At 45.0% G+C, this 27,075-nt stretch overlaps 1 protein-coding gene across 4 annotated transcripts in view; it reads right to left on the bottom strand.

Moving 5' to 3' along the window:
• Window positions 1–284: 284 nt before the first annotated feature.
• The window catches only part of LOC138567460 (voltage-dependent T-type calcium channel subunit alpha-1H-like), a 1,148,189-nt gene continuing 1,121,398 nt past the window's right edge, over window positions 285–27,075 (bottom strand). For 3 of the 4 annotated variants that reach the window (XM_069645666.1, XM_069645670.1, XM_069645669.1), the window contains 3 exons: window positions 12,067–12,247; window positions 10,095–10,273; window positions 285–4,175 (listed from right to left, as the gene is read on the bottom strand). In XM_069645666.1, the coding sequence (XP_069501767.1) occupies window positions 2,973–4,175; window positions 10,095–10,273; window positions 12,067–12,247 (1,563 nt within the window). In that variant the 3' untranslated portion in view covers window positions 285–2,972. The remainder of the gene's footprint in view (window positions 4,176–10,094; window positions 10,274–12,066; window positions 12,248–27,075) is intronic. The other variant, XM_069645668.1, reaches the window with a different exon arrangement.

The following is a 27,075-nucleotide window of genomic DNA, read 5'->3' as shown; positions in this document are numbered from 1 at the left end:
ACTGATTATAGTGGATAGATTCATTTAGTAAATATTCCTTTCTTTCATACACTTCTTAAATATTGCACTCACAAGCCGTTATTTCAACACACTCGATTTATCATTCCACCTAAATCACTGGAGGTTACCATTTTGCTTTTGAGTTTGACACGCTTGAGTTGTCTGCAATCGTTTTGCGGATGAACAACAAGCAACAGGTTGCAAAAAGCGCATTTTCAAGCGGGTATCATGTATGTAGTGTGATCACAGTTTCGAGAAGTGAAAGAAGACCCCCAAGACACCTCAATCTTTAGTCCATCTTCCAAAGGGACAATTTATTTAGTATCCTGCCTTTAACACATGGTCAGGGAAAATGGTTTAATAGTAAGGACATTTCTCTTTGGGTTCATTGACCGATCTGAGTTGAGACGAAAAGTACTCGGCGAGACATGCCAAAATGGAAGCATTGGGGCACTTGGAACAGAAAGAAGAAAAAAGTACGCCATGAGCAAAAATAAAACAAAAACTGTGTGAAGTCGACGATAGCTGCTGAGCCAGGCATGCAAGGATGTTGCGTCTGGAGCGGTGCACAGATTCCCGCAGTTATCACCTGATTGGAGAAAACATGTGACCACCCCTAACCCCCTCCCAATGTGCTTAATGCTTACAATTGTCCTGTATGTGCAAAATGCCAACATCTCCAGCTAATTGTGCTAAATGTAATTCTGCTGTTTACTTTCTAGGAGGTGCTAATTGTCTCCATCACTCTGCCTGTACCCAGCCCTTGTGTGTTACTAAAAAGATGCATCTTCCACAGTACAACAGATCACCTCGGATTTCAGGCTCTCTGCCCCCCGCCCACCTCCACATCTGCACTTTAATTCCAAAACGAAGCAGCATGAAGATGGAAAATTATTGTTAAACAACAGTACATTTAAGCGGCAATTCCATTTATTGAATTTTGCCACTTCACCTCTATTTTATGGCACTTTCGCCTGGGACTTTGAATTATCTTCAGAGTACATGATCCGCTTGACCCAAAACTTAAAAGTTGTGCAATCTTGCTCTTGGGCTCCAATATACAATCAGGAAAACTCTGAGCCAGAATTATAAAATGGTGAGCTTAGTAGATGTCTTTTGTGACAGCAGTGTTACCAAAAATATATATATTTTTTGTTAGTGTGGTGAAGGAGACTTCGTGGAAACATGAGAACACATCTTGTTTTCGTCTAGAATTCTATTGCACTTTGGATGGGAGGCAGCCACTTTACGCTTCAGAAAGTGCCTTTGTTTCAGTCAGCTCCACCGTTAGATTTCTAGATCCTACTTTTTCCCGGTTTGGGAAAATTGCATTTGCTAAAGGCCTGGACGCTCAAAGTACAAATCCATACTAAACATCTGAAGAATGACCAACAAATGGAGGTGCTTAAAAACGAGGACTTGGTGGGTAAGATGTGCAGACCGTTTAGTCCTAGGCTAAAAGTGTATCACTCATAGCTAAAATAAATCAAGAGATGAATAGAGCCAACAAGGCAGCCATTTTGGAATTTCCACATTCCAGTGCTCCTTTAACAGATTTCATGACGTTTCCTCCAGGAGACATTTGAAAATGCAAACTGCTGTGACAGCACGTGACAGCAATCATGTGGCAGAGCATCTGATACAAGCGGGTCAGTGTATCGCGGTACCAAGACCATATCTCCTCTGGTTTCCGATTCTGTGTGTGGCACCACAGTGGGGCACACACTCACAGTTCCTGACAATCCTGCACAGTCCAGTCAGAGGAGCTGCCCCATTCTTGATTCAAATCTGCCGGTGAAAACAAAACAAAGGCACAGGAAGAAAGGAAGGCAGAAGATGGCACCTCATGGTGGGGGCGCCCAACGCTACAGAGCACAAAACATGGTTATCGAAAGACTCACAGAGAGTTCTATCTAAAACAAAGCTTGATCCTCTACGCCAGGTCATAAATTACTCACTCCTTGGCTGCGGGAAACCAAACACATGTCATGAACAATATCCTGGTTCCTTTTCTTCTGTATCCCTAGCTTTTCCTTACAAAACTTTTTTAGAGTACATTACGGCATATTATTGCAACATTTAAAACAAACTCTGGCAAACAATCCCAATTAAAAAAATAAGAGAGGACAGTAGTAAGAAATGATAACTTATTGCACTTGCAAAGGTTCAGTAGTGATTTGGTTATCTTCATAAAGAGAGTACGCTCAATCACCAAGGTGACGGGAGATATAGACACGCGCTCTTCATAAAGAGGGTACGCTCAATCACCAAGGTGACGGGAGATATAGACACGCGCTCTTCATAAAGAGGGTACGCTCAATCATCAAGGTGACGGGAGATATAGACACACGCTCAGCGGGACAGTGTGAGCAAGCCGGGAACCAGAGGTACTTGTTGGAAGCCTTAACAAATAAAGGGACATTGAGGGCTAACCGCTGAGCAACCACTGTTTTCAATTAGACGTGTGCAAAACATTCAAACCCTATAGAAAAATATGTGCATTATGAAGACAAAAGGTTATCTCCATTCGGAAGTTTGCCTCCCCTCAAGGACCCACAAATATGTTATTTCTATTTTTTATATATACTGCTGATATACAGACAATGTACAGATCATGTCTTCTCTGGCACTTCTACATATTGTGCGGTCCACACAATAAAAGGTGCTCCAATAAAAAAAAAAATTACAAAAAAGGAAAACGGAAAAAAAAAAAAAAAAAACAGTGACCTGAATCAATGTGATTGAGGCTATGTGGGAAGCTAAATGTGCGCCCGTTTAGAAAAAATAAACACACTAACAGAGTCCGTACCGTGTGTTTGCATAATTCCCATTGCAGTTTCTTGGTGCCAACCCACCGCACTCTGAACAGTGACTGGAACAGTAGGCCATGGAAAGCGGATTATTATCAAACCCTTCCATTCTTCGGTCTCCTTAAAAAACAACTATAATGTCAGCACCTGACTTTCTAAAAGCTATACTGGTTTGTCAACATCGTCGTCTGTCGTGTTAGCCATTCGGACAAGTACATGCCGCTGCACTGGGCTCTTAGGAATCCGAATGCTTATTGTCTCAATGTTTTGCTCAAGATTCTCGCAGTGAGTTTGTAGGTGGTCTGCTTTCAGTTCTAGTGCCACAGTACTCGGCCTGGAATCTGTTGAGCCCACCGAACAGGTTGTCGACTGGCCACTGTCGCAATATATATTTGGGAGGCTGCTTTGGGAATTTGTGTCTGCCTGGTCAAAGGAGTAGCTAGGCAGTGTCAGATGTTCCCCTCGGCAGGGCAGCTGACCCCGCCAATCTGTTTTCGAAGTCTGGTCAGCAGGTTGGTTATCTCCAAAGTCCAAGGAGTCCCTGTAGGGAGCAGATTCACAAGATGGAGTCCTCCTCCGCAACATCATGTTGCTCTCCGACACTTTGGTACGGGCAGCCGTGCCATTGTCATCCTCCATGGGAGGCTCTATTGAAATGCAAGGAGGGCTCATCTTCTTCTTCCTCCGTACGCCATGGAGATACTCGGGATCTGAATGCATGTGGACGGGAAGAGATTCTTTCTCGTCCATGGACTGTTCAAAACAGGAATCTCCATCATCAATGGATGGGCAGATCTCGATTGAGTGCCTTCTTTGGTCATCGGCCCAGGTGGGTTTTGCCAAGAACCCATGAGTATCAATACTGTAGAACTTCTTCAAGTCTTTCTCTTTGCTGTCGCACCCGGCTAGGTTGGTTGTGCTATTGCAGCTCTTCAGGATAACAGCTGGAGGTGAACTTGGGCAGATGAAAGGAGACACAGAGTGGCTTCTAACTTCTGACTGCCCTCTCCAGTCTTCCGCTGAGCTGTTTATATTCCTGACTTCCTCATCAGCCAAGTCGGAGGATTCAAACAGCGAGTCCTCATGATCACTCTGTTCACTGTTCCTACTGGAAGGACGGCTGGGAATACTGTGCTGGCTGTACACGTGCTTTCGAGTGCGGACACTTGAGCGTCTACTGTGGGCTGAGAGCAAGGGAGAAGATTGTGGAGTGCCCTGAGGAGAAGGGGCAGGAGTGCACATTAAGGGAGGAGCCAGTTTGTTTGGGGATGGTATCCTCAAATGAAGGGCGTCACTGGATTCCACCTGAAGACTGTCCTTGGAGCCAGACATCTGGTGATCAATTGAATCACTACGAATTGCCTCCTGCAAAAAGAAAAGACACTGTTAGAGAACATTGTGTAATCTTTTTTACAATTCTGCACACAAAAAGAATCTTCATTTATCTGTCTCTTTGAACTGATTTGTCTAACATAATCTTATTTGAGAAACCACTACCAAACCATTATCATCACAAATGTTTCCGTTCTGCCCAACTAGGTGGAGGCATGGGTCTCAGGTTGCTGTGGATACTCTTGTTCAAATGAGAGGTGGCTGCCATTGTGTTGCTGGGGTTTCCTGGTGGGTAGGATCAGACTGCCATGTAAATGTGTAGTTCTCCTCTGGCACGGCGCAGACAGCTGAATGTGAATGTAGGCCCTTCTGAGTGGGCACCATCCCAACGAACAGGTTGTTCAGACTTGTTCATTCTCTGCAGATGGACTTATTGCAAGTACATAGAAAGATGTACAATTTTTTACTGACATATGTAAATGTTATCTACTCTGGCCACCAGGCTGCCAAGCAGCTGGGTTATTTTGTCACAACAATCAGATTAAAATATTTTTGATGATTTATGATAAGATTAGTGACTCCAGCCCTTAATTAGAATGTTGGCACTTTTGGCTACCACCAATTATCCAACCCCTTGATCAGAAACCAGATCTTTCATTCAGTTAATCAAATGCTGGTTGGAAGTAACTGAAGTGTAGAGCAAATGCATGTGTGGTTTATTACTTTATGTTTTCATGTTTTTTAATACATAACTGTTCATCAAAGTTTGTTATGATATCCTCTATACATAACTGTAAAAAAAGAAAAAAAAATATTGTTCTACAAAATGTTAAAAAAATAAATAAATAGCGGTATCAGACTGAACAGTCCAGAAAAATACATGGAAATACTGTACACATGTGTTTTGTCTAAAGGCAACACCAACGCCTTCGGACCGTTTTCGTGATTCAGCCTACACTAGGACTCCCAGAAGGGTTGGTTAAGACTGACTTACTCCAGCCGTAGTAACTTGATACATACTAAATTGTAAGTATGTTAAATTGTCAAGTGCAAAGACCATGCTTCTTCGTTTCATATGATTAGAAGTAACTGGGCAGGTTTTAGCCATGATGTGTTTTTTTTTCTAGCCGTAAGAATGCAGGAGAGATTAGCAAGGGGTGAGGATTAAATGAAAAACTCGAGATGAAGACAAGTAGCGTCCTGGAGAGAATGTGGGTGTACGATAACAAGAATAAGTACGGAAGCAAGATGAGGTTCAAATGAGAAATCCCCAAACAACCAGAGAAGAAGGAAAACGTTGCTGATAGCCAAGAATGTCTGCACTTTTTGGTTAGGGAAGCAGGGGCGGACTGGGAGAAGAAATAGGCCCGGTCACCCCAAAAAAGGTGGCCCACCCCTCGCCTGAAAAAAGTGGCCCACCCTTTGCCTCACCACCCTTAAGCTCTGATGACATCACAGGAAGTGATGTCATTTGACCCCACCCCAAAGTGACATCCCGGGAAGCGATGAAACACGACCTTTCATCCCTTGTCAAAACAGGAAGTGACATCAAATAGGATTGTTCCTAAGTACACCCAAGCAGATGTCCAAGGCCAAATGATAATATGTTATTGTATAGCACTTACGCTTAAGCTCTTTTTTATAGAACAAATATGCATACGATATCACCCAACCTGTGTTGGTACTCATTTATCAACCTAAGAAGAATGAAAGGCTTTTTTGAGAAAAAAAACATATTTTTGAAAAAATATATATTTTTTGAATATTTTTTCTTCTTCCAAACCGGCCCAGGCATGGCCAGAAACTGGCCCCCACCCCCCAGGGACGATTTCGGCCAATCCGGCCCTGTAGGGAAGCATTGTGGCATGTAGAGATGCCAGCAACAGGGAACACTTGATCCTCGCAAAAAGTTTTCAGCATCTATGACATCAGGATAAGCGAGTGGCATGTAAACAGTTCAATGAGGATCTTAGTTAGAAACAGATTAGAATAGTTTAATGGGCACAGTCTGGGCCGTGCCTCACTGCCAGTCTGAGACCACCTTTTAATTAAGTTTGGTGGATATATATGATTAGCACATTCACAACAGTGTTAGCTGCCTTCCTTCATTTACTGAAATGAAAATGATGGTCCCTGTAGTATATCATATTTCTATTGTTTTTGTTTTTTGCTTTTGTGTCGTGCTCAGGCTGCCTGATAGGTGGCACCTTCAAAGTGCAGAGAACGGGTGAACCGGAGTGTTATATTGGTGCTCAAATGCTGCCAGAGGAGCATTTTAAGGTTTTAGGATATTTTTCTGAAATCCATTTCGAGGCGGGGAAGGGGAGGCTCCAAATGGAGGGAGATCCATGGGGACGAGATTTGAAAGTGTAGAGATTGCCCGAAAAACGGCTCCATCCAGAGTGGGGGATTATTTTCAGGGGCCAGTGGTAGGCTTGCGGCTGCATACTGGCATGCTGGCTGCCAAAATGCAATGGGGCATACATAGGACAGTGACGAAGTGTGCAGTTGTGTTTTGTGTTTATTTGAAGAACAAACATGGATGGCAATCGCGATCAGAAATTACTTGCAATAACACATTTACAAATGGCAGAGGCATAACCCCAAAAGTTCCTGTACAATCAGTGCCGGCCCTAGGCCTACCAGCGCCCTGTGCACGATTTTTGGGTTCGCCCGCCCCCTAATGTACTAACAGCAATGGTGTCGATTTTCAAAAGAACGCAAGCTGCCACAACACAACACCTGCTGTAACTGTGCCATTTACACCTCAGTAACCTGTTCCTGATTAACAAGATTAGATAAACTTGGTGTAAAATTTGCGCCTGTCAGTGAACCAAAGATGTATGATGTAAACTACTCAGCTGCAGCCCCCAGCTGCTCAATCAAGAACCACAGAATTAGTGCTAGCCCCCTGCTGTTCAATCAAGAACCACAGAATTAGTGCGAGCCCCCTGCTGTTCTTGATAGTATGGTAGGGTGCAGCGTGTTTCCTGAATAGACGCTGGTGCGTCACCGCTGCCACGCCAGACTGGAGCTTGGAGCTGGCTAATAGAAAAAGTAATTGACTGACACTTTACATTGTGTGTGCTAGCAGCGCCCTTTATTTGCAGTGCCCCTGTGCCACCACGCCACTCGATCGCCCCGTGAGCCGCCTCTGTGTGCAATCTCACAAAGATGAGAACAAGTTGTGAGCAAGTTTGACTTACAAAGGTAACATTAACCTAAGGAGTCAAAGGCTTCAAACGAAAGATGTGCGCTATATAAATATACAAAATTATGGTATGCAGTGATTTTGTCAAATTGAAAACAAAGAATGAAATTTTAACGAATAAAAAACAACGAAAAAATAAAAAATGCTGTTAAAAGAATATATGTGGCAGTGCTGTAAGTGGTTAAAATGGGTGGGGAGCTGTTGGGGTGGGGTTTTAAACATAGGGAAACGAGGGCTGGGAGTGACCACCCCTAAATAAAAAATAAAAATTGAAATATGTTTTTGTTGTTTTAGGTTAGTTCAAATGCATTCATCGCTTATTCCTTTGTTAAAATCACATATAACCCAAAATTACATTACAACATCACTGGAGGGAGTGGTGTGGTCAGATCGGAAGGATGGGGAGATGCCAGCTGGAGCTCCCTCTTTAGCAAGTAAGTGAAGTTTAAGCAAAGCTTTGACAAGTTTTATAGTTGGACAGGCTTTGATTGTGATAGGCAGCCAGTTCCAATAGAGCTGGGTGAGCAGGGAGGAAGAGCGGAAGTGAGAGAAGGCACAGGGGGACATGGGACAGTAAGGTTGAGTGCAGAGGAGGCACAGACGGAACGAGATGGTTAGTAAACAGATATACAATCAGACAGGTCCTGATGAGCAAGACCAGCAATAGCTTTATTAACTAGGAGAAGGAACTTGGAAAGGGTGCGCTTGTGCACAGAGAGACAACCAGCGTTTTATCAGTAGGTAGAAGTGTGGGAGGATCTGGGTAGGTTGTAGAGAGTATGGGTAGCAAAGTTGAGGACTTTGTCTAGGGGGAAGAAGGAGTAGAGAGGATTGACCAGATGTAGGCAAGAGCAGTAGGTAGAGATTCGAGTTTTCTTTAATGATTAGTAAGAAATGCTAGACATTTACAAATGTTGAGGAGGTTAATAAGAGCATCAGAGGCAGTGGTAGTGGTGAATTGTTGCACTCATAGGTTGCTATCAAATAGGACCTCAATGTTGCGAGCCATGTGCGAGGGATCAACAAGAGCAGGCAAGATGGAGATAGGAGACGGAAGGGATGGCATTGGAAGTTGAGAGAAAGAGGACTTCAGTGTTTGAAGAGTTCAGCCTCAGGTAGCTGAGAGACATCTAGTTGTGAATTGCAGTGGGCCAGTGGTTAATCTGTTCCAAGATGGCTGGGGCGAAGGAGGGAAGGAGAAAGAAAGATGTAAGTGTCATCACTAAATAGGTTATAGTGAAAGCCAAAGGACAAGATAAGCCTACCTATGGAAGAGGTATAGAGGCTGAAGATCAGAGGTCTAAGGACTGATCCCTGGGGGAAGCCAACAGGGAGAGGTTTGAGGGATCCATGAGATTTATAAAGATTTACTTTCCACGTAGAATGGCGATCTAGGCAAGAGCATATTTGCAAAACCCGATGTTCTGGAGAGCGAGGAGGTGAGGGGAGTTGTCAGTAGTGTCAGAAGATTAGGTTTGTGAATTAGGAGCACAGAGGTGAAAGCAGAAAGGGACTTTTTGTACACTAGGAATATCTTAGGGGTCTGTGATTTGCATCAGCGTTGTATGTATTAGCAAATTTCTGTTTTCCGGGTCTGAATCTCAGAGGTGATCCAGGGCTGAGGATAGGGAAAGAAGGTGTGAATGTGTGAGCAGGATAGTGTCAGTCAAAGGGATTCACAAGTGCATAGTGAAGGCCAGAAAAAGCAGAATCAACAGAAGAGGCATGTTTAGTGGAGAGAGAGAGAGAGACAAAGAGAGAGAGAGAGAGAGAGAAAGAGAGAGAGAGAGAGAGAGAGAGAGAGAGAGAGGGGACCGAGAGACAGAGGAGAGAGAGGTTGTCACATCAACATCGTAAGGGGCAAGATAATCCTGCCTAATTTGCCTTTCACACATTGAAGAGGAGAGACGGGGAGTAGAGGGCGGAGTGACCAATATATTTATGTGAACTATGGAGTGATCAGAGGGAGAGTGGTCAATGGGGAGGTCAAATTAGGACAGTGAATTAGAGAGGAAGTAAAGGTCAAGAGAATTCCCACCAAAGTGAATAGGCTGGTCTTGAAGCGGGTAGAGGGAGTGGTCAGATAGAACGGAGTTAAGGTCAAAGAACGTGGCTGCAGTGGGATTGGGAAGGTTAAAGTCACCCAGCATGCAATGTGGATATCGGTAGGAAGTGACTCAAGAAGAAGGATAAAATGGGTAAAGAAGCAAGGGGTCGATAGAGAGCCAACACAGTCAGAGGAGTAGGAGGGAGGAGTTGAATAGTGACATATTTAAAAGAGGAATAGGTGATGTCAGAGAGGGTATGTGGGAAGTGTGGAGGGCATTATTGATAAGGAACACCACACTAGCACCTTTTTCCACAGGTCAGGGGGAGTGTCAGAAAGGAGCAGCGTCAGTGTGGAGATCTGCTTCTGTAACAGAGTCATGAAGGAGAGACCCAGGCTTCTGTTATAGCAAGCAGTGCAAATTGAGGGTGATTAGAGTCGAAGTGGTCAGCGATGTAGAACGACTTGTTCCAGAGGGTTTGTCAATTTCAGAGGCCAGGGAAAGAGTGATAGGAGATGTGGGAGAGGAGCAGATGATGTGCGGGAGGCAAGGGGGATAGATGAGTGGTGAAACATTATCTTTGTTTAAATAAACATAATATTTCATGATTGAAAGCAATGATGTAGTACAAGAGAAAACGCATGGGGTTTTGGTTCCAGACCCCCCCCCCAATTTGGCCACTTGATACATTACCTGTCTCTGGAGAAACCTGTTAAGGCTAGGAGACCTGGAAACGGAGAGCGGTGGTGGAATCTTGGGCGGGTCAGCAGGTTCATGATGGCAGGAAGCAGTGGCGAGAGGTAAGCGCTCCATCGGGACGCACAGTAGTGATCCAGATTCCCCAGTCTGGGAATGAACAGAAGCCACAGAACCTAGAAAGAACAAAACCGTGTTCAACAACGCTTTACCACAGCTATTCACCTTTGCCAGGCATTTGCCTTTAGTATGAAATTGTGCATGCCACAAGATATAGTCACACCTGTAGATACATTAACGTGGCACACACCAAGACCCTCCATTTCTGGAAAAGCACAGTGAAATAGGAACATTCTGTTTCTCACACTACTTCCTTCCGGCATACGTGTAGTGCTGTCACAGTTTGACACGTCTCCATCTCAGAGCACTACGTAAGTCCTTAACCACCAGCTATTTGACACAGATGTGGCACCATTGAGTAATGAGAATTTGGCGGAGTGCAAATGAACATCCTTGCTTCCTCCTTTATCCTCAGTAGTAAATATCCATGCTCTGATTGGCCACTATGCGTCACTGGTGTACAGGCACAAACTCTGCCTTTTCCCTGCATACATGGTTGTGGCTGAGGAAAGACCCTACTGCAGTCCTTAAATGCAATCATTCTATATTTTAAATTGATATCGTCCTTGTAGACCCTTTTGATTACTTACACATTTATTTTTAATTCAGAGTTTTCAATTATAGGAATATGAATTAAACAAAGTACTACTTATTTACACCTGTTTTCCTACAATGCAAGCATCATTGAGTAAAATCATGCACAAAGAGGAACAATAACTCTCCTTGGGTCCCAATCCCCCCCCTCTAAAGTGGGAGGATCCCTGTTTTATGAACAGATTCCTCCAAATGGGAAGAAAAAGCCAAAAATCCAGAAATGAGCTTGTAATTAACAAATTCAGAATTCCCCCTCCAAACTGTGCATTGTTGTTGTGGGTAAAGGGTACAGGGTGGTGGGGAATGGTGGCTGAGAGGGGCATGGGGGACGCCCTCCACGAAGGGTAAAATGGTTGAGAAAAGAGAATGTAAAAAAACATTTTCAAAAAAGGGACCGAAAAAAATGGAGTCATGCATGTTTATATATGGGCCCGCTTCAGCACATCTCAAGTCCATCATGCAAGCACACACCAACTAGATCTGGTACCCTGCATCGTCTGGTCTGGATATTGCAATCACAGTAAAGTATTTGTTTTAAACCGGGATTAACATTCCTTACATTTTCTCCCATATTTACCAATAAGTAATCAGATTCATGAAACATGCATCCCTATCCCCGCCACCATATCTCCTCCCCCTCATTATAAATAACCAATCATATCATCCCACGTGCCTTTGCCCGTCTGTATTTATTCATCTTTTGGCTAACCCTCTTTGTTATCTCCACCCAACCCTCCACTTCACGATCAAAAGGCTAAGGTTTGGCGACACCCCTGCAAAGGTCCCAATACGCTACCTCTCAGACAAGGTTTAGGCTTCGTAAGACTGCTGCAGTGGTGATGGGCACATTATAAGTATTCAATAACATAACAATGCAGTTTATTAGAATATTGTAATCCAAGCTCTTCTGACTACTCGCTCATTAGTGCCACTCATATCATTGTGCATAGGTAGGCCGCATTTCACTGAATGTACCCATCAGCTTTCTGTTCTTGCACAACATCATAGCTGGCAGACATTTTGAGTAGCGGGTCAGATGTCAGGATGAAAAGCCATGTCTGTAGTATTCTGGTCCCAGTTGCCAATTGTACATGATAAGGTGGAATTTCACCCATAAACTCAGTGATTGTAAGGAATGGACTAACATGATCTGAAGATCTATTGTCTCAGAGCTAGTTCATGAAGCTCCACCCTAATGGCTGAGTATTTGTGTCGATATCCTTCTGGCAAATCCAAACTTCAATCTATCTCTTACCTGTCGGTGAAGTCTCCTCGTAGGTATCCACTTCGTGCAAGGGGTATGGAGCCTTGGCCGGCATCACCGGGCGAAACATGTAGCTGTCGTTGGGTAGCGAGTGCATTCTGGAGACGGAGATCTTGCGTACTGTTAGTAGATTCTGTGACCCCTTCACCTCTCTCGGGTAGGCTGCATCTTCCTGAGGATAAGGGAATCACAAAAAGCAGGATGAAGTTAGCAGGATGATATCTCTGCTTTCCTCTTGGCACTTGGGATGTAGATTAGCCCCAGACCCCCTTACATTTAAACCCAAAGTCATATCTGCAAAATCTGAAATCTCCCATCACTGTCCATATTAAAAAAATATATATCTCAGCACATCTCAGATGGTTCCGAACCATGGAAAAGCTGGAAGTGGAGTGAGCTTCTTTGAAGAACGCTTCAGAGTTTCTATGCATTGAAAAGATGCGAAACTCACTGAGCCTGCTGGACGAAATCCACCCTCCTTATGAGCGCTCTTTGTATGTGACAATGAGGTTGGGGATACTGCATACAGCATGGTATACACGCTCAAGGACAACCCTGGGATTCGGTCTATGCCCATTGTGTGGTTTGCCCAATGAAACATTAACACATTACATGCTAATTTGCCCTGTCACTTTGGATCTAAGGAGATTGTATCTGAATCCACTATTTAATGTGCAAGGGGATTGTTGTATTTAGGAAGCTATGCATTTTTTTTAATGTGTTCCATTGATAGGAAAGTTGTTTTCATATCTGAAAAGTATGTGCATCAAGCTTGGTTATTAAGGCACAGATATATGGGAACTGTTCTTAACAAAGAGGCTGCGAGCGTGCTCTCCTCATCAAAGCAATATCAGATGAAGATGCACTAAAACCTGTAGCAGGGCTCCTTGCTTAGTTTTTACTATATTTTATAATATACGTTTATCTAATTTAATATGTGTTTGATGTATATAACTGTTAACTTGAATGTATGCCAAAGGTTTGTCAGCCGAATAAAGCTATTGAATTGGTTTGGTTCCAATTATGAGCATCAATTCACCCTTTCTCTGATTGCATGAGAGGAATTGCTTCATGCAAATTATAGCTGGTATCCTTGCTTTGGTGCATAACAATCTTGCAGAAACAAGATGCTTTTCGACCGGTGACAGAAATCAATGATCAGCAAGACATATTGACCCACTTAAAAGCCATTTTGGATTTTCATTGTGCAAACAATAGAGAAGGGATGGTCTAGTTTTTCTACGTTATGTTATTAGGGTTTATACCGTGCACTGCTGCCGTGGACTCCGGCCACTTTGGCGGTTGTGAAAGAGAGTGGGTGAGCTAGGTTAGTGGGGAGAGCAGGAAAAAGGCAAGATAGCTTTGCTTTTGTGTTGATACATGTGGACGGCTAGTACCCTGGTTCTGCCTGCAGACCTGTGCCTCAAGAAATTATATAGGCCTCATGAACACGTCGCGTTACTAACGGTGCTGGTACTTCAGTGAGAAGTCTGCCGGTAGAGGCCTGAATACCCAGCAGGTCAGGCCTGCCGGGAGTGCCTTGGCCCCTAGTGGCAGACTTGCCGTTTGCCGATCCAAAAAGGGTGCTGGTATGTTGCTACCAGCACCCTTATTTCCATACCGGAAAACTCCTTATGAGGCCCATGTCTTTGGAGGTCTGCACCTATATTTTAGAACTGGAGCATACTTATCATTCATCTTCAAGAAGATGAGCTCGGTTCATCCATTTACTCAGTTCTTAAATGCAGCCAGGAGCTCACTATTGCCATAATGCGCATACACCGTCAAAATGTACATTTGATGAATTTTAGTGGACACATTTGCACGATAGTTGGGTATTGTGAAGAACCAGACTGGATTCCATTATTCATGGATTGATGGGGACAGCCCTTTGCAGAACCAACATTCAAAGGATGGTGGCCTTCTGTGGCCTATGTTTCCCTCCTATGACTGACAGTGCATGCATGACTTCGGAAGTATAAGCGGAATCATCTAAGAATGTGTCGGCGAACAATGAGAGCAGATGTTGATTTCACATCACCTGAATTTACCACCTGCACAATTCCTGCATTTCATTAATTCAATGTTCTCGCTGTTTTTGACTCGGCTCTTGAGCTCTGATCTTCATATATTGTTGCCCCGGAACACCTGATTAGTCATGAAAGTGGCACAGAAAAATATCCCTGTACATACGCGGTCTGGAGATTAGATAACACATTATAGAGCTCATACAGCGTGGCTGAAAATGACTTTTCTAAAAATGTGATGTACACAATATACAGGATTATATTGGCCACAAAATTCTTAGTGCCTGGCGATGTGCATAAGCCAAAGATCAAATTTCTCTGAGGTAGAGAATGGAATCTGGTCTATGATGTGAAGGCCACCACACCAAATACATATCTCTGTATTTCACGTGCATGATGCACCACCGCCAAGCCATCTGGTGGATATGGGATACTAAAGGTTTGGTGAAGTTGGACCCCAGGACCACACCGATATCAGAATGACACGTCCTTGCCTGCTGCCATCTGCACCTTCCCTTCTTCTCTCCCTTCAATGGTTCTGTCCTTCCTTCATCTAGCTTCCACCACCTCTGGCCATTCTCACATATCCAGCTTCCACCACCTCTGGCCATTCCCACATATCCAGCTTCCACCCCACCTCTGGCCATCCATACATATCCAGCTTCCACCACCTCTGGCCATTCCCACATATCCAGCTTCCACCACCTCTGGCCATTCCCACATATTCATCTTCCACCACCTCTGGCCATCCCCACACATCCAGCTTCCACCACCTCTGGCCATCCCCACGCATCCAGCTTCCACCACCTCTGGCCATCCATACATATCCAGCTTCCACCACCTCTGGCCATTCCCACATATCCAGCTTCCACCACCTCTGGCCATTCCCACATATCCAGCGTTCACCACCTCTGGCCATTCCCACATATCCAGCGTCCATCACCTCTGGCCATTCCCACATATCCAGCTTCCACCACCTCTGGCCATTCCCACATATCCAGCTTCCACCACCTCTGGCCATTCCCACATATCCAGCGTCCACCACCTCTGGCCATTCCCACATATCCAGCGTCCACCACCTCTGGCCATTCCCACATATCCAGCTTCCACCACCTCTGGCCATCCATACATATCCAGCTTCCACCACCTCTGGCCATCCATACATATCCAGCTTCCACCACCTCTGGCCATTCCCACATATTCAGCTTCCACCACCTCTGGCCATCCCCACACATCCAGCTTCCACCACCTCTGGCCATCCCCACGCATCCAGCTTCCACCACCTCTGGCCATCCATACATATCCAGCTTCCACCACCTCTGGCCATTCCCACATATCCAGCTTCCACCACCTCTGGCCATTCCCACATATCCAGCGTCCACCACCTCTGGCCATTCCCACATATTCAGCTTCCACCACCTCTGGCCATCCCCACATATCCAGCTTCCACCACCTCTGGCCATCCCCACATATCCAGCTTCCACCACCTCTGGCCATTCCCACATATCCAGCTTCCACCACCTCTGGCCATCCCCACATATCCAGCTTCCACCACCTCTGGCCATCCCCACATATCCAAGCGTTGCAGGTACAGGCACTGGCTCCTGTCAGAAATACAGCTTGCCAGGACAATTCACAGCTTTTTATTCTGCCCATTCACTACCGTCGTGGTCACAAACCATTGGGAAAAAGATTCAGTGTGGCACACGGTGCATTTGCTGCAATTGATGGTTGCACAAGAGCATAACCATGATCCACTAAATTAAAGGAGTGGAATCGTCCTGAAGCTTTCCATATTAGTACTGGAAGTCCAGACCCTGGGTATAGCTAATCCGGAGACTGAGGGCTGTACCAACCAAACATAACACACACCCGTGCCAATTGTCACAGACGTTTTACATTTACTAAAGAAATTCCAGGTGAGTGCTCATCTCCCATCATGGTTGTCAGAAGGTGCTCCCAGTTGCTCCATTCATGCTGCTTCTATATTTTAACTTTTTGTTGGGTTCCTACCAAAAAGACTGATTCTTTTCAGACGATTTTCGGCGGCCCACAAAAAGCAAATATATGACAGCCCTTTGACCCCCTCCCACCTGCACCCTCGCTGGTGAGATGTCTAAAATCTGCCCCTGCATCCCTACCCACCCAAGCATTCCCCGACCCCCTAAACTCACAAGCACGCAAAACACACTCACAAACAAACATGAACACACACTTACACACACATAAACGTACCTATTCTCCCGCCACAGCTCTTCCTGCTACTGACGTTCCTGTGAGCCACTGCTCGCACTTGTGTGCGGCCAGGGCATGACAGTACAATTTAGAAAGACTGCTCTGTGCGATCAATCTTTTTGATAGATTTTAATAAAACTATATTTTCACTTATAACCCAAGTTTCATGTCAGTCGGATGGTTTAGGTGGCATCCGAGACCCGACGGCAGTGTTTATAATTAAGAATTTGTTGATAAGGAATTAAAAGCCGTTGCTGGGGTTCAAGGAGCTGGGACCTATCAATCATCCACGTTAGGAGCAATCTATAACTTTGCGTCCATTACCTTACCCTTCGAATGTCTTCCAGACGTATCCTAATTCTCCTTTGAACACATTTCTAAACACACAGATGTAATGTCAGTGAGGTCTGTCTGAGTGGGGCATGGCCTGAGGTGTGGGGGGCTAGGGGTGGCCAGTGGTAGCTCTCACCCAGGTCTGTCCCTGAGACATTACTTAATATTGGTAATTGACAGGTTCTGCGCAGGGGAGGAAGGGTGTTGCCACAATAACAGAAAATGTGAAAAAATCCAATCTTTTACTTTGGCTGGTAGGTTGAGTGACTATCAATCAAAAAAGTTAGTCCTTAGATTGAAGTCAACATTCATACAGTAATATCAATAACATGATTTACTGTGAGGAAAAAAAAGGAGCGTTATACAACACATCACTACATTTCAACAAATGTCATTTAATAATATACAATACAGCAAATTTCACATCTCTGACATGTACAAAATGGCTGCTATTTTCCAAATGTACATGAATGACCCAAACATTGTTCTCCTAAATCACCCCAGTGAACTTGACAACAATGCATTAATACCAGAAATTACACACTCATACATCACCAACATACACTTACAAGTGCATACATTGTGTGATAGTCAAGGTTAGGCGATCGATGGGTGGATCATTCATGTACATTTGGAGGAAAATAGGAGCTATATCATTGGTATTCCTGTAGGGATCTTGACTAAGATCTAAGTCTGGCCTTTTTTAATTGTTAAGCATGGCACCCGCCGGTCGTCATATTCAAAAATACTTCTGGGTTTTCCTTTATGCTTATGTTTGGTATAGTGAGGGACTATGAAGCCATACATCCTACCCTGTCAGGATGAGACAAAAAGCGCCTTGAGATCTCCGATAAGGGAAAGGTGAGCATATCTGTGTCTGGGCGTTTAGCGTCAGTTTGTACACTTGAATTGATGTATTTGATCGAAAACAATACAGCACTTTTAAAATCCAATTCCTCCGTGTCCCTCTCTGTGTTCGACACCATTGAAAATTGCCAATAAACAGATAATGGAAAACAAATGTGCATTCTCTTACTGCCGTGATTTGATTTGAGATAAAATAATGCAAGACATTATCAATATTGCTACTTTCATTACCTCTTGCCACTTTCATTGAACAAATTGAAAAAATGGCCCCAGGGCCAAGAGATATAGCCATCAATTCCAAGGGAGAATACCGTCATATTGCGGCAAGGTGGCAGACATTTAGATTTCCAACCATTTTGGAGTTATGTTTTCAACAGAATAAATTGTGTCATGGAAAGAGGAGAAGATGTGCTCTTTTTTACGTCTTGGAACATACTACCTGCTCAGAAGTTTTTTCTTTCGATAACAATGTGCCTTAGGAGACAACCCTTGGTGGAAAATGGAGGTCCGACACTTTTGGAAATCCCGGAGACACCACTGTGAGATAGTTGTCGGTCTGATTGATCATATCAGGCAAATTTAGAGAAGGACTGATTCAACTCAGAAAACAAAATTATATATATTTGGAGGGATCCGGTTGAATATCTTGGAAATATACTGTGATGTCTAGATTCATTTCATTAGATGGCCACACTGGGGCAGGACCCCACAGTTACGTCAAACCACCTGCGATCCATAATTTCCACATGGCATTCCACCTTACCTTCGACATTAAAACATTTCCGTTCTTATGCCCATAGGCCCTCCTGTATGCTTTGTATGCACATTTTCACAAAAAAGCATGTGGCTCATAACAATTATTTAGTAGAATGTATGCTTAGAACTCTTTCTATTAGGTTGTGTACGCCATGTACTGTTTCATGTATACAGCTTTTTAGCCTTCTACTGTACTTATCACCCTTTGGCCATGCGCTTTTTCTCCTTCTTCCGAGATACTTGGATGTTTGTTTGCTTACATAATTAAAAGAAAAACCTTAACAAAATATTTTTTTTTAAAGGAAGCAAATGTACCTTATCTTTGAAATGGAAGCATGTCACTGTTATCAGTGGTGGGGCTTATTGACTCACAGATCAGTACAATATAGGCAGGATTTTCAAATATCCACTCTAAGCTGCTAACAATAGGCCCTTCCATGTTATTGCGATAATTTCTGGTCATAGGTTTAACTATGGCACAGATATATAGGTGACCAATTACACCCGTTAGCAAATACAACCGGTAATTGCGAGGAATTCGACCATCTGCACGGTGGGTGTGGGCTTGCCTGAGCTTTTTTGAAATGTTTAATGAAATTGAATGATGGTCGATCAACCTCCGGAAAATGTGTGGGGCTAATCCGCACACATTTTCTTATGCTCACTGCACGACATACACATAGACCTGTTTACTCTGGGTGGACACAGCCTGGAGGCGCCATCCCCCCTGTCATATTTAGTTGGGATATGACATCCAAGAGTACATCACGGCATCTCAGAAGGGGATGGTAAAACCTTCCTCCTGCCATGGCCAGCCTAATTAACTAAGCCTGATTAACTAAGAAAGGCTCTATGGATCCACCCTGTCCTTTGTTACCTGCTGGTGGCAGCTTTGCATACCTATCCGAGTTAATTTAAGCAAGCCCACAGAAGACTTAATCTAAAGACTAACGAAAGACAGGAAAACCCCAACAACCTTTGATATGCACTGTATCAATCTGAAGCCAGCTCCCTCCTCTCAGTATCAAGGACAGTGACTTGCCATGTCTGGGACTATGTATGTAGAGTAATCATCTCCGAAGGTCGACCCCATTCAGAAGGTACGAGTGTGTGGTTTGCCAGGGACCTAAAGTCTGGTCCCGCCACAGCTTCAAGGCAGATCTGCCGCTTTAATCAGGAACCACAGAGAGCTCAATTAACCAGAGAAACAATTTGATTCACAACAGACAGGAAGATGGGTGGTATTTAGTATTACATGTTTTCACCTCTTTACCTTTTCTGTTGCAAAGCACTCTGGTTATGACCTCACGCATACAGGAGATTGTTGGTGGGTAACCAGTATTTATTCATTAAGGTAGGATTAGCCTACACCAATCATGGGGCCCATTTGGCTTTAAAACGGGGTCCAGCCCCTCTTTTGGCAGATCATCTGAAGACTTCACAAGGAGTAACAAGAATAACTCATTTGGGCCCTGGCTGAAGGTACAGTCTGCCTTACAGCTTCCGCCAGTGAAGGAAGGCCAGGATTTCCAAAGAGGGAAGCAATATCCCTCTCCTAAACGTCTCCCAGGGAACAGAGGGAGATCTTGAATCCAGATGATTCTCCAGCAGCTCCAGAACAGGTACCCAGCCAGCACACAGCGTGCCCTGCTAGGCTCAGCAAGCAAGCTTCCTATGTGGGAAGTGCCAGAGCATCTCTGAACCAAACCAAGGACAAGGCCTTTGCCTGCAACACTCTCCACAGCTTTGGGCTGTCTGCCTTAAATGATGACATGAGCCCAGTGAAGAAGCTAAGATGAGTGCATCGACAAGCATCAACCAGCGTCCACCTTAAAGGACATTTTTGAGCCAGTTGAGCTAGCCAAGCCCCTCAAGCTGCAACCGACTGCACCAATCACTGTTGTCACGCCGCAGTCACAAACGTCGTCCGAGATGCCTCTACCAGTGATTCAGACCCGCCAACCAGCACTGAGATAACTATTCCTGACCCTGATCCTGCCCACCGCCTGATACTCGCAGCTGTCTCCCATCTTGAATTCTGTCGCAGGAGCTGCAAAGCACCCTGAAACCGACTCGATCCTGTCGAGCACTAAGAACTTCTACACGCACAAGGTACACTGTGGTTCTGATGCCCTGGTCCTTCTCTGAAGGCCACTAGTGACATTTATGTACGGCCCATTGCTCCCTTTGTGCTGAAGCCAATTAACCTTGAACTGTTGCGATTATTTACCACACCGAATACCCTCCTGTCAGGATCAAGAGTTCCTCCCTTTTCCTTCTTGAAACTGTCTGTCCTCTGCATTCCTTTACAGGGTGGGTTGTATTTCATATTGTGCTAGATCTGTCTGTTTTGATAATAATAAAGTAGATATTTTTATAGAAGCTTGACTGGACAGTCCCTTTTAGTATTGGGTAATCATTGTCATCATCATAATAACTATATTCGGCCGTTGGCCATCAAAGTACATCTTAGTATAATTCAACAACTGATAAGTTACATAAAGGCACAAGAAGTGATCAATTCGAGAATTGGACCAAATACCCACTTTCAGAGAGGCTTAGACGGTAAGGATCATTCGGGCTGTTTGCCAAACTAGTGATCCGTATATCTATTACCCAAAGGGATTAAATTGGCACCCGTGAGAGCAAAAATGTGGAAGTTATTTTCAGGGGGCTCAATGTTACTGTCCAGAACCCCATTGGCTGTTCGCCAATCCCTGAATTCTAGTTTCACAGTGTCACTATAGGGATCGCCCTCATGGCGCAGTCTGTGGCAGCTCATAATGGCATCTTGTTTTACAAATGAGCAGCCTCTTGTGCAGACATTTATTCAAGAGTGCATCCCTAAGGTTCTCTTTGATTATGGTGCAGCTTCGGTAACCCATGCATAAATACAATGCCCTTCCCTTGCCTCCCAAAGTTGTTGCTGTTAATGAGACCAACTGTGGCCTCCCATCGAGAAGCACTGTGGTGGACTGAGGTGGAACCATGAGAAAAGTCACAGTTTCTTCCATTAGTTGGGGCACCAGGAGTATTTATATGCAGAGTATTGAACTTGGGGGGGCTCGTTAGAGTCCGTTGAAGCATGCTGTCGGGCTGGTTGCTCCCTGGTATACTTTGGGCTTAGAATGGGTGCATGTCGCTCAGACTGGTTAAAGCCCTGGGGTGCATTCCTGTTAGTTGGCAGACAAGGGCCAACATGATTGTCAATGGTCCCGGAATCTGTGTTGGTACATGTTTCAAGATCCTCATAGGGATTATGGAGTCTGACATCTGGGGCTAATCCTGTGCTGGGGGGTTGGACCCCCCGTTATTTCCCTATCCCCTATTCCTCCATGTTTAATCAGAGCTAATAGGAACCTTTTTATAGCTGCAAGCTCGACCAACACTGCAAGCTCGACCGTGGGCCAGGTCTGGGTCTTGGATAGGGGAGGTGCATCTATCGATTGCTTGGGAGGCAGAGTGGTGAGTTTATTACTCAGCTTAGGTCAATCTGCTTGTCACCCCGAAAACCTTTCAACATCTGCCTTAGCAAACCCTAGTGCAGGCACATACTCAGTCGCAATCACTGATCCCAATAACTCCACAAATTCTGGGGCTCCACTATGCTCCATGAGCAAGAGGACTTTTGTATCCTCATGAGTCGACTGTTCCCCCACCAAAGGCCCGGGTAGGAATGCAGATGTAAATAAGCGGTCATCATTGGTGCCCTGGGGGTAAAGTGCGGCAAGATTGGAGGCTATGCCTACTCGAGAGCTGTGGTACTAGAAAATGGGAGCCGCACTATAACGGAGTTCTCTTGGAAATCTGGCATGGGGATGGGAATGACAGAGGAGGGGGACACAAGTGGGGGTACAGCAATAAAAGCCACTTGGTCTAGGCCTCCCATCTTAGTGTTGCCCCGATCCTCCCTTCCTTTGCCACACAAGTCCAACAGGGGTCCTCCACTGAGGGCACTACTGGCAGCGTTGACTGGATCGGACTCACCACCATTCTCACCAGCATGAACCATCATCTCGTGGGTCCCTCTTTCAGTGCTGCCGAGGCTTGTCGGCGGCATTGTACTAGAGGTAAAAGCGAAGATGGGTTTACCCCCCTCCCTGTTTCCAGGGCACTGCCCAGGAACTTGCTAATTTCTTTAATTAAATTATAAGCATCACCTGTGATCATAGGGGGCTTGGTGGATGTACCTCGTGGCAGACTTCAGTCACTCTAGGTGTCGTCATCAATGTCTCTGTTCTGAGTTTAGGCTTAAGTGTGAAGATTTTCCTCCTCTGTTTCCCCCGCTTGGGCTCAAGGAGGATGCCCAAAGAAGAGGAAGGCAGGAGAGGAGTGGGGAATACCCTCTTCATAGTGGAATTTATTTCCAAATTCCGATTTCTGTTTCCAGCAATCACTAGATGTCACCGACGCCACGTGTGAGCCGGTGAGTTCAGGGAGGGTGGAGAGGGGTGATGGTTGCAGCAGTTGCAGAAGGCCAGGGAATCGTTGCAGGGGCCAGCCAACCAGCAGGATAGGGCAGCACAACTCTGATCTGGCACAACACAGCACCCCGACCCCGGTTACGGCTCCTCACCTTATCCCGCAAAATCAGATGCAGGGTTGAATGCGTCGGCTATGGGCCTCCGGTAACAGGAGATTGGCGAGATTAGCAAGTGCTGTCCCTCGAGGAACACTCCCAGTGCCCTTGACCAGTAGACTTCACCCTGAGGGGTGGGTTTATAGCTTTTGTAGGCCGGGAGGCGTGGCCTAGGAAAACAGAAGCAGGAATAGCAGTATGGAGCTGGGACACCCTATGGGTGCCAAACACCCCCAGTGCCCTTGACCAGCGAGCTTCATCTTGCGGGGTGGGTTTGCAGCTTTTGTAAGCCGGGAGGCGTGCCCTAGGAAAACAGAAGCAGGAATAGCAGTGTGGAGCCGGGACACCCTGCGGGTGCCCAACACCCCCAGCACCCTTGACCATCATTGTATTTTTGCTGTATTGCAACTAACCAATGATCCATTACTTTTTGGAGATAAGCCTACCGTTTCGTCCACGTTACCAAAATTGGACAAGTAGGCTTATAATTTGCTTGTGTTTCCAATCTGTTTGGATTCCTTCTGGTGTACTAGAAGTGTGGGGCTCATCGATGGTTTAGAAACCGATATTCATCCCTGGACCACTGGTGCTCTGGAAGTTGATCCCTAGCAGTTATGCCACCTGCCACGTACGTTCATGGTGGGTTGCATTCATCTGATTTTTGCATTTGGAACCGATGGAGATCCCAGGGTATCCATCCAGGGAAAATTCTATGCGTGCAGAGATGCAGGCAGATTTACTGCATGGATCTACTGGAGGAAGCAAGAGACGCCCCCCCCAACCCCTGCTTTTGTGCCATAAATGCACGAACATGACACGTTGTATTTTACTGGCACTGTGCTTGTCTCGTCCAATAAATTATGAAAGACCATAACCTCTGCCCAAATCCAAAATTTGTTTGGGAGAAATATTTCCATGTAAACAATGTCATTGTCGATTACTTATGTTGTTTTTGGTGGTTTTGGGGTCCCGACTGGATTTTTCTATTGGTGAGTGGAGAAGCCCGGCCCTCTGAAGGTCCATGGTGACGGTGACCTGACACACAAGTGTTGTATAAGGGCCATTAACCAGATTTGGGGGTTTGTTGGGGCCTGCACTCTTCCTTTGAACCATTGGGATGGCTGCGAATAATTGCCACTATATGAGACAGCGGAAGGCGGATTCGACAATAGCAGTCAATAACGGTTTGCATATAGAGTTGTAAGTTGAATGGTTTGATTTCTTTACAGCCAACCCACTGGGTGCTGGAAGTGGGGGAGCAAAGAGAACGGGGAGCTGGCACATGACAAAACCCAAAGGTGTGGGAGAAAAATGTACGTAAATTAATGGTTATTATTAAGGGCGTACTGAAGACATGAAAAGGAAATGAGCTTGGACAACGACCTTGACAATGGGCGCTTGGCCCAGTAGTGGTAAGCATTTCTGTTGAAAGATGACAGAGCTGGATATAAACAAAGTCAACAATAGGAAAAGCCCAGATCCTCGAGTCAAGGTTAAAAAAAAAGCCTCATTACGAGTTATTGCTGCTCTGGCTGAAGGATTATCAAGGGAGTGCGCCAACAGGAAGGCTTGGTGCATCTTTTAAGTAGTTTATGTGACATGGGTGTATGTGCAGCTTCTATATTCTTTAAAAGGGTTTGAAGAAGCTAAGGCTGGTAGCGCGAGGCAACAGACGAGGGTCGGTGAGATCCGGTTATATTTCCTACAATCAGTCGGCCATTTTGTGGAACATTTCTCCGAATCTTATGAAGGAATACTTCTGGCCTCTAAGTAGAAGAGCACTGGTACTAGATGTGGAAACCAGATGAATTGAAAGGAATGGTGCCCTTCCAGGCGGGCTAGTGACGCCAATCAGGTTCGAGTTTTTGCCTTTAAAAATGCCAAGCTGGAAGTCTTACTCTTTAAAGCATGTCAAAGTGCACTTGCCTCTATTCCTATAGGTAGAATTATTTCCTTTCGTCCAGTTCACTGCCTGGAATCGAGATTGCATAGTAGCACCATGATTATGTCCTTGCACAAGTGGGAAACGCTTCCTTGCTGCTGGTGCCCTTTACCTACCTTGCTATTGCTAGCATCACATGTCAAAAAGGCATGTAAATAGGGCCTTGTATATGTGTAATCGACTAGAAGGAGCCACCTGGACCAGACAAGAGATTTCCTCCTGAGACCGCCGTGCCAGCTCTGTCAAGCCTCACACTGTGGATTCAAAGCCCTTTGCTGGAGTAGATGAAGAAAAACCCTCTATGCATGATTTCACTCGCCATCTCCTTCCTTCCTTCCTTCCTTCCTTCCTTCCTTCCTTCCTTCCTTCCTTCCTCCCTCCCTCCCTCCCTCCCTCCCTCCCTCCCTCCCTCCCTCCCTCCCTCCCTCCCTCCCTCCCTCCCTCCCTCCCTCCCTCCCTCCCTCCCTCCCTCCCTCCCTCCCTCCCTCCCTTCCTTCCTTCCTTCCTTCCTTCCTTCCTTCCTTCCTTCCTTCCTTCCTTCCTTCCTTCCTTCCTTCCTTCCTTCCTTCCTTCCTTCCTTCCTTCCTTCCTTCCTTCCTTCCTTCCTTCCTTCCTTCCTTCCTTCCTTCCTTCCTTCCTTCCTTCCTTCCTTCCTTCCTTCCTTCCTTCCTTCCTTCCTTCCTTCCTTCCTTCCTTCCTTCCTTCCTTAGTAAAAGATGGATTACCAGATCGCCCCCCTGTCTCCTGCTCATTGCTACTTCAGACCTCAGAGTAGACTTGGGAGGATTGCCCACATTTGCATTCAAGCTGTGCCATTTGCAGGTATTAAATGTGTCCCCAAATAGCAGTTTGGGCTGCTTTTTCGAGGCAGGCAGTCTACACAAGGTGACCATAAAGCAATGACGACAATACATCCTGATTTTGCTCTGGTGCGTGTTTTTGAACTCGGCTAGGTTTACTCTCTGCTTCAGGAAACGTGTCATATTTTGTTTCTATTTCCATACCCCACAGTTATGGCGCCTTTTAGTGCCTTCTTGCCCTTTCCGGTCCTGACGTTTCACTTCTACAACAAACATAGATGAGGGACTCCATAGTATGGAGGGAGTGTCTGGAGCCCGTGCTGTCTTGGTTTTGGGTAAAAAATTGCTAATGAGCAAAGGTTTTGTACTGGAACGTTTACAACTCCCAAGATAACAGTATACGCGAGCTGCTGTCCTTTATCACCAGCAAATACCAGGCTGATATTTTTCGTGGCACATATAACCTCAACATCACAGAACAGGAATAAATCAGCTCATGCCTTCAAATTCATATTAGAAATGGAAAAGTCAGGATCAGCGACGTCATTTCACCAAAATGCCAGGGGTAGCGGAAGTGACATTACACAACCCCACCCCAAAGTGATATCGCGGGAAGCGATGGAACACGACCTTTCACCAGTTGACAAAACTGAAAGTGGCATCACATAGCATTGTACACTACAAAAAATATGGTTACGATATCACTATAATGTGATGTACATTTCATACCTGAATGGATCGCCATAAGTATCGTTAAGATCAGTGTGTATAGGCAAATATTACCAAATTACTGTGATTGCAAGCAGACGTCCATGAGCAAATGATAATGATGTGTTATTATATAGCACTTAAGCTTAAGCGCTTTACATAGAAGAAATATACACCCAATATCACCCAACCTGTGTTGGTACCCGTTTATCGACCTCAGAAGGATGAAAGGCTGAGTTGAGGCGTTTGAGAACAGACTAAATCAGTGACTCACCCCCTGAAGTGTGCCTGAAATAAACCTTTAATGAGTCTAGCAATTATTGTATAGAATTCCAGAAAGACACATTTTTTGGCATTCCTTTTCTTTAGGTTCAGTGCTGAAAGTGTTAGACTTGTGGCCCTCATGTTCTTATTTTTCATGTTTTTTTAAGGGGCCTGACAAGAAAGCTAGCCACTCCAGAATTAAAGAGCCACATGGTGCTGGCCACAGCCCAGGAGCTTGCATTGCAATGACGTCCCTAGTCAGGGTTCTGTGTAGCAGATTCCATTTTGGATATCACTTGTATTATGCAAAGCAAATACAAGCTTATAAATAGAGTGCTATGCAAGAAACAGAAACTTTCTTTTGTTGTTCTCTTACTAGAATAATATATAATTTGCAGTGTGCATTCAGGAAGAAAGGAGGGGCTAAAAATCTATGAAAACCCAATGAAAAAACAGTTATCTATTAACGATTCCTTAAAGGGACACTGG

Source organism: Ambystoma mexicanum, chromosome 2p (assembly GCF_040938575.1).
Source record: "Ambystoma mexicanum isolate Mex_15411 chromosome 2p, UKY_AmexF1_1, whole genome shotgun sequence".
NCBI lineage: Eukaryota > Metazoa > Chordata > Amphibia > Caudata > Ambystomatidae > Ambystoma > Ambystoma mexicanum.
The sequence above is the reverse complement of the archived record's forward strand: the minus strand, read 5'-3'. Positions and strand labels throughout refer to the sequence as shown.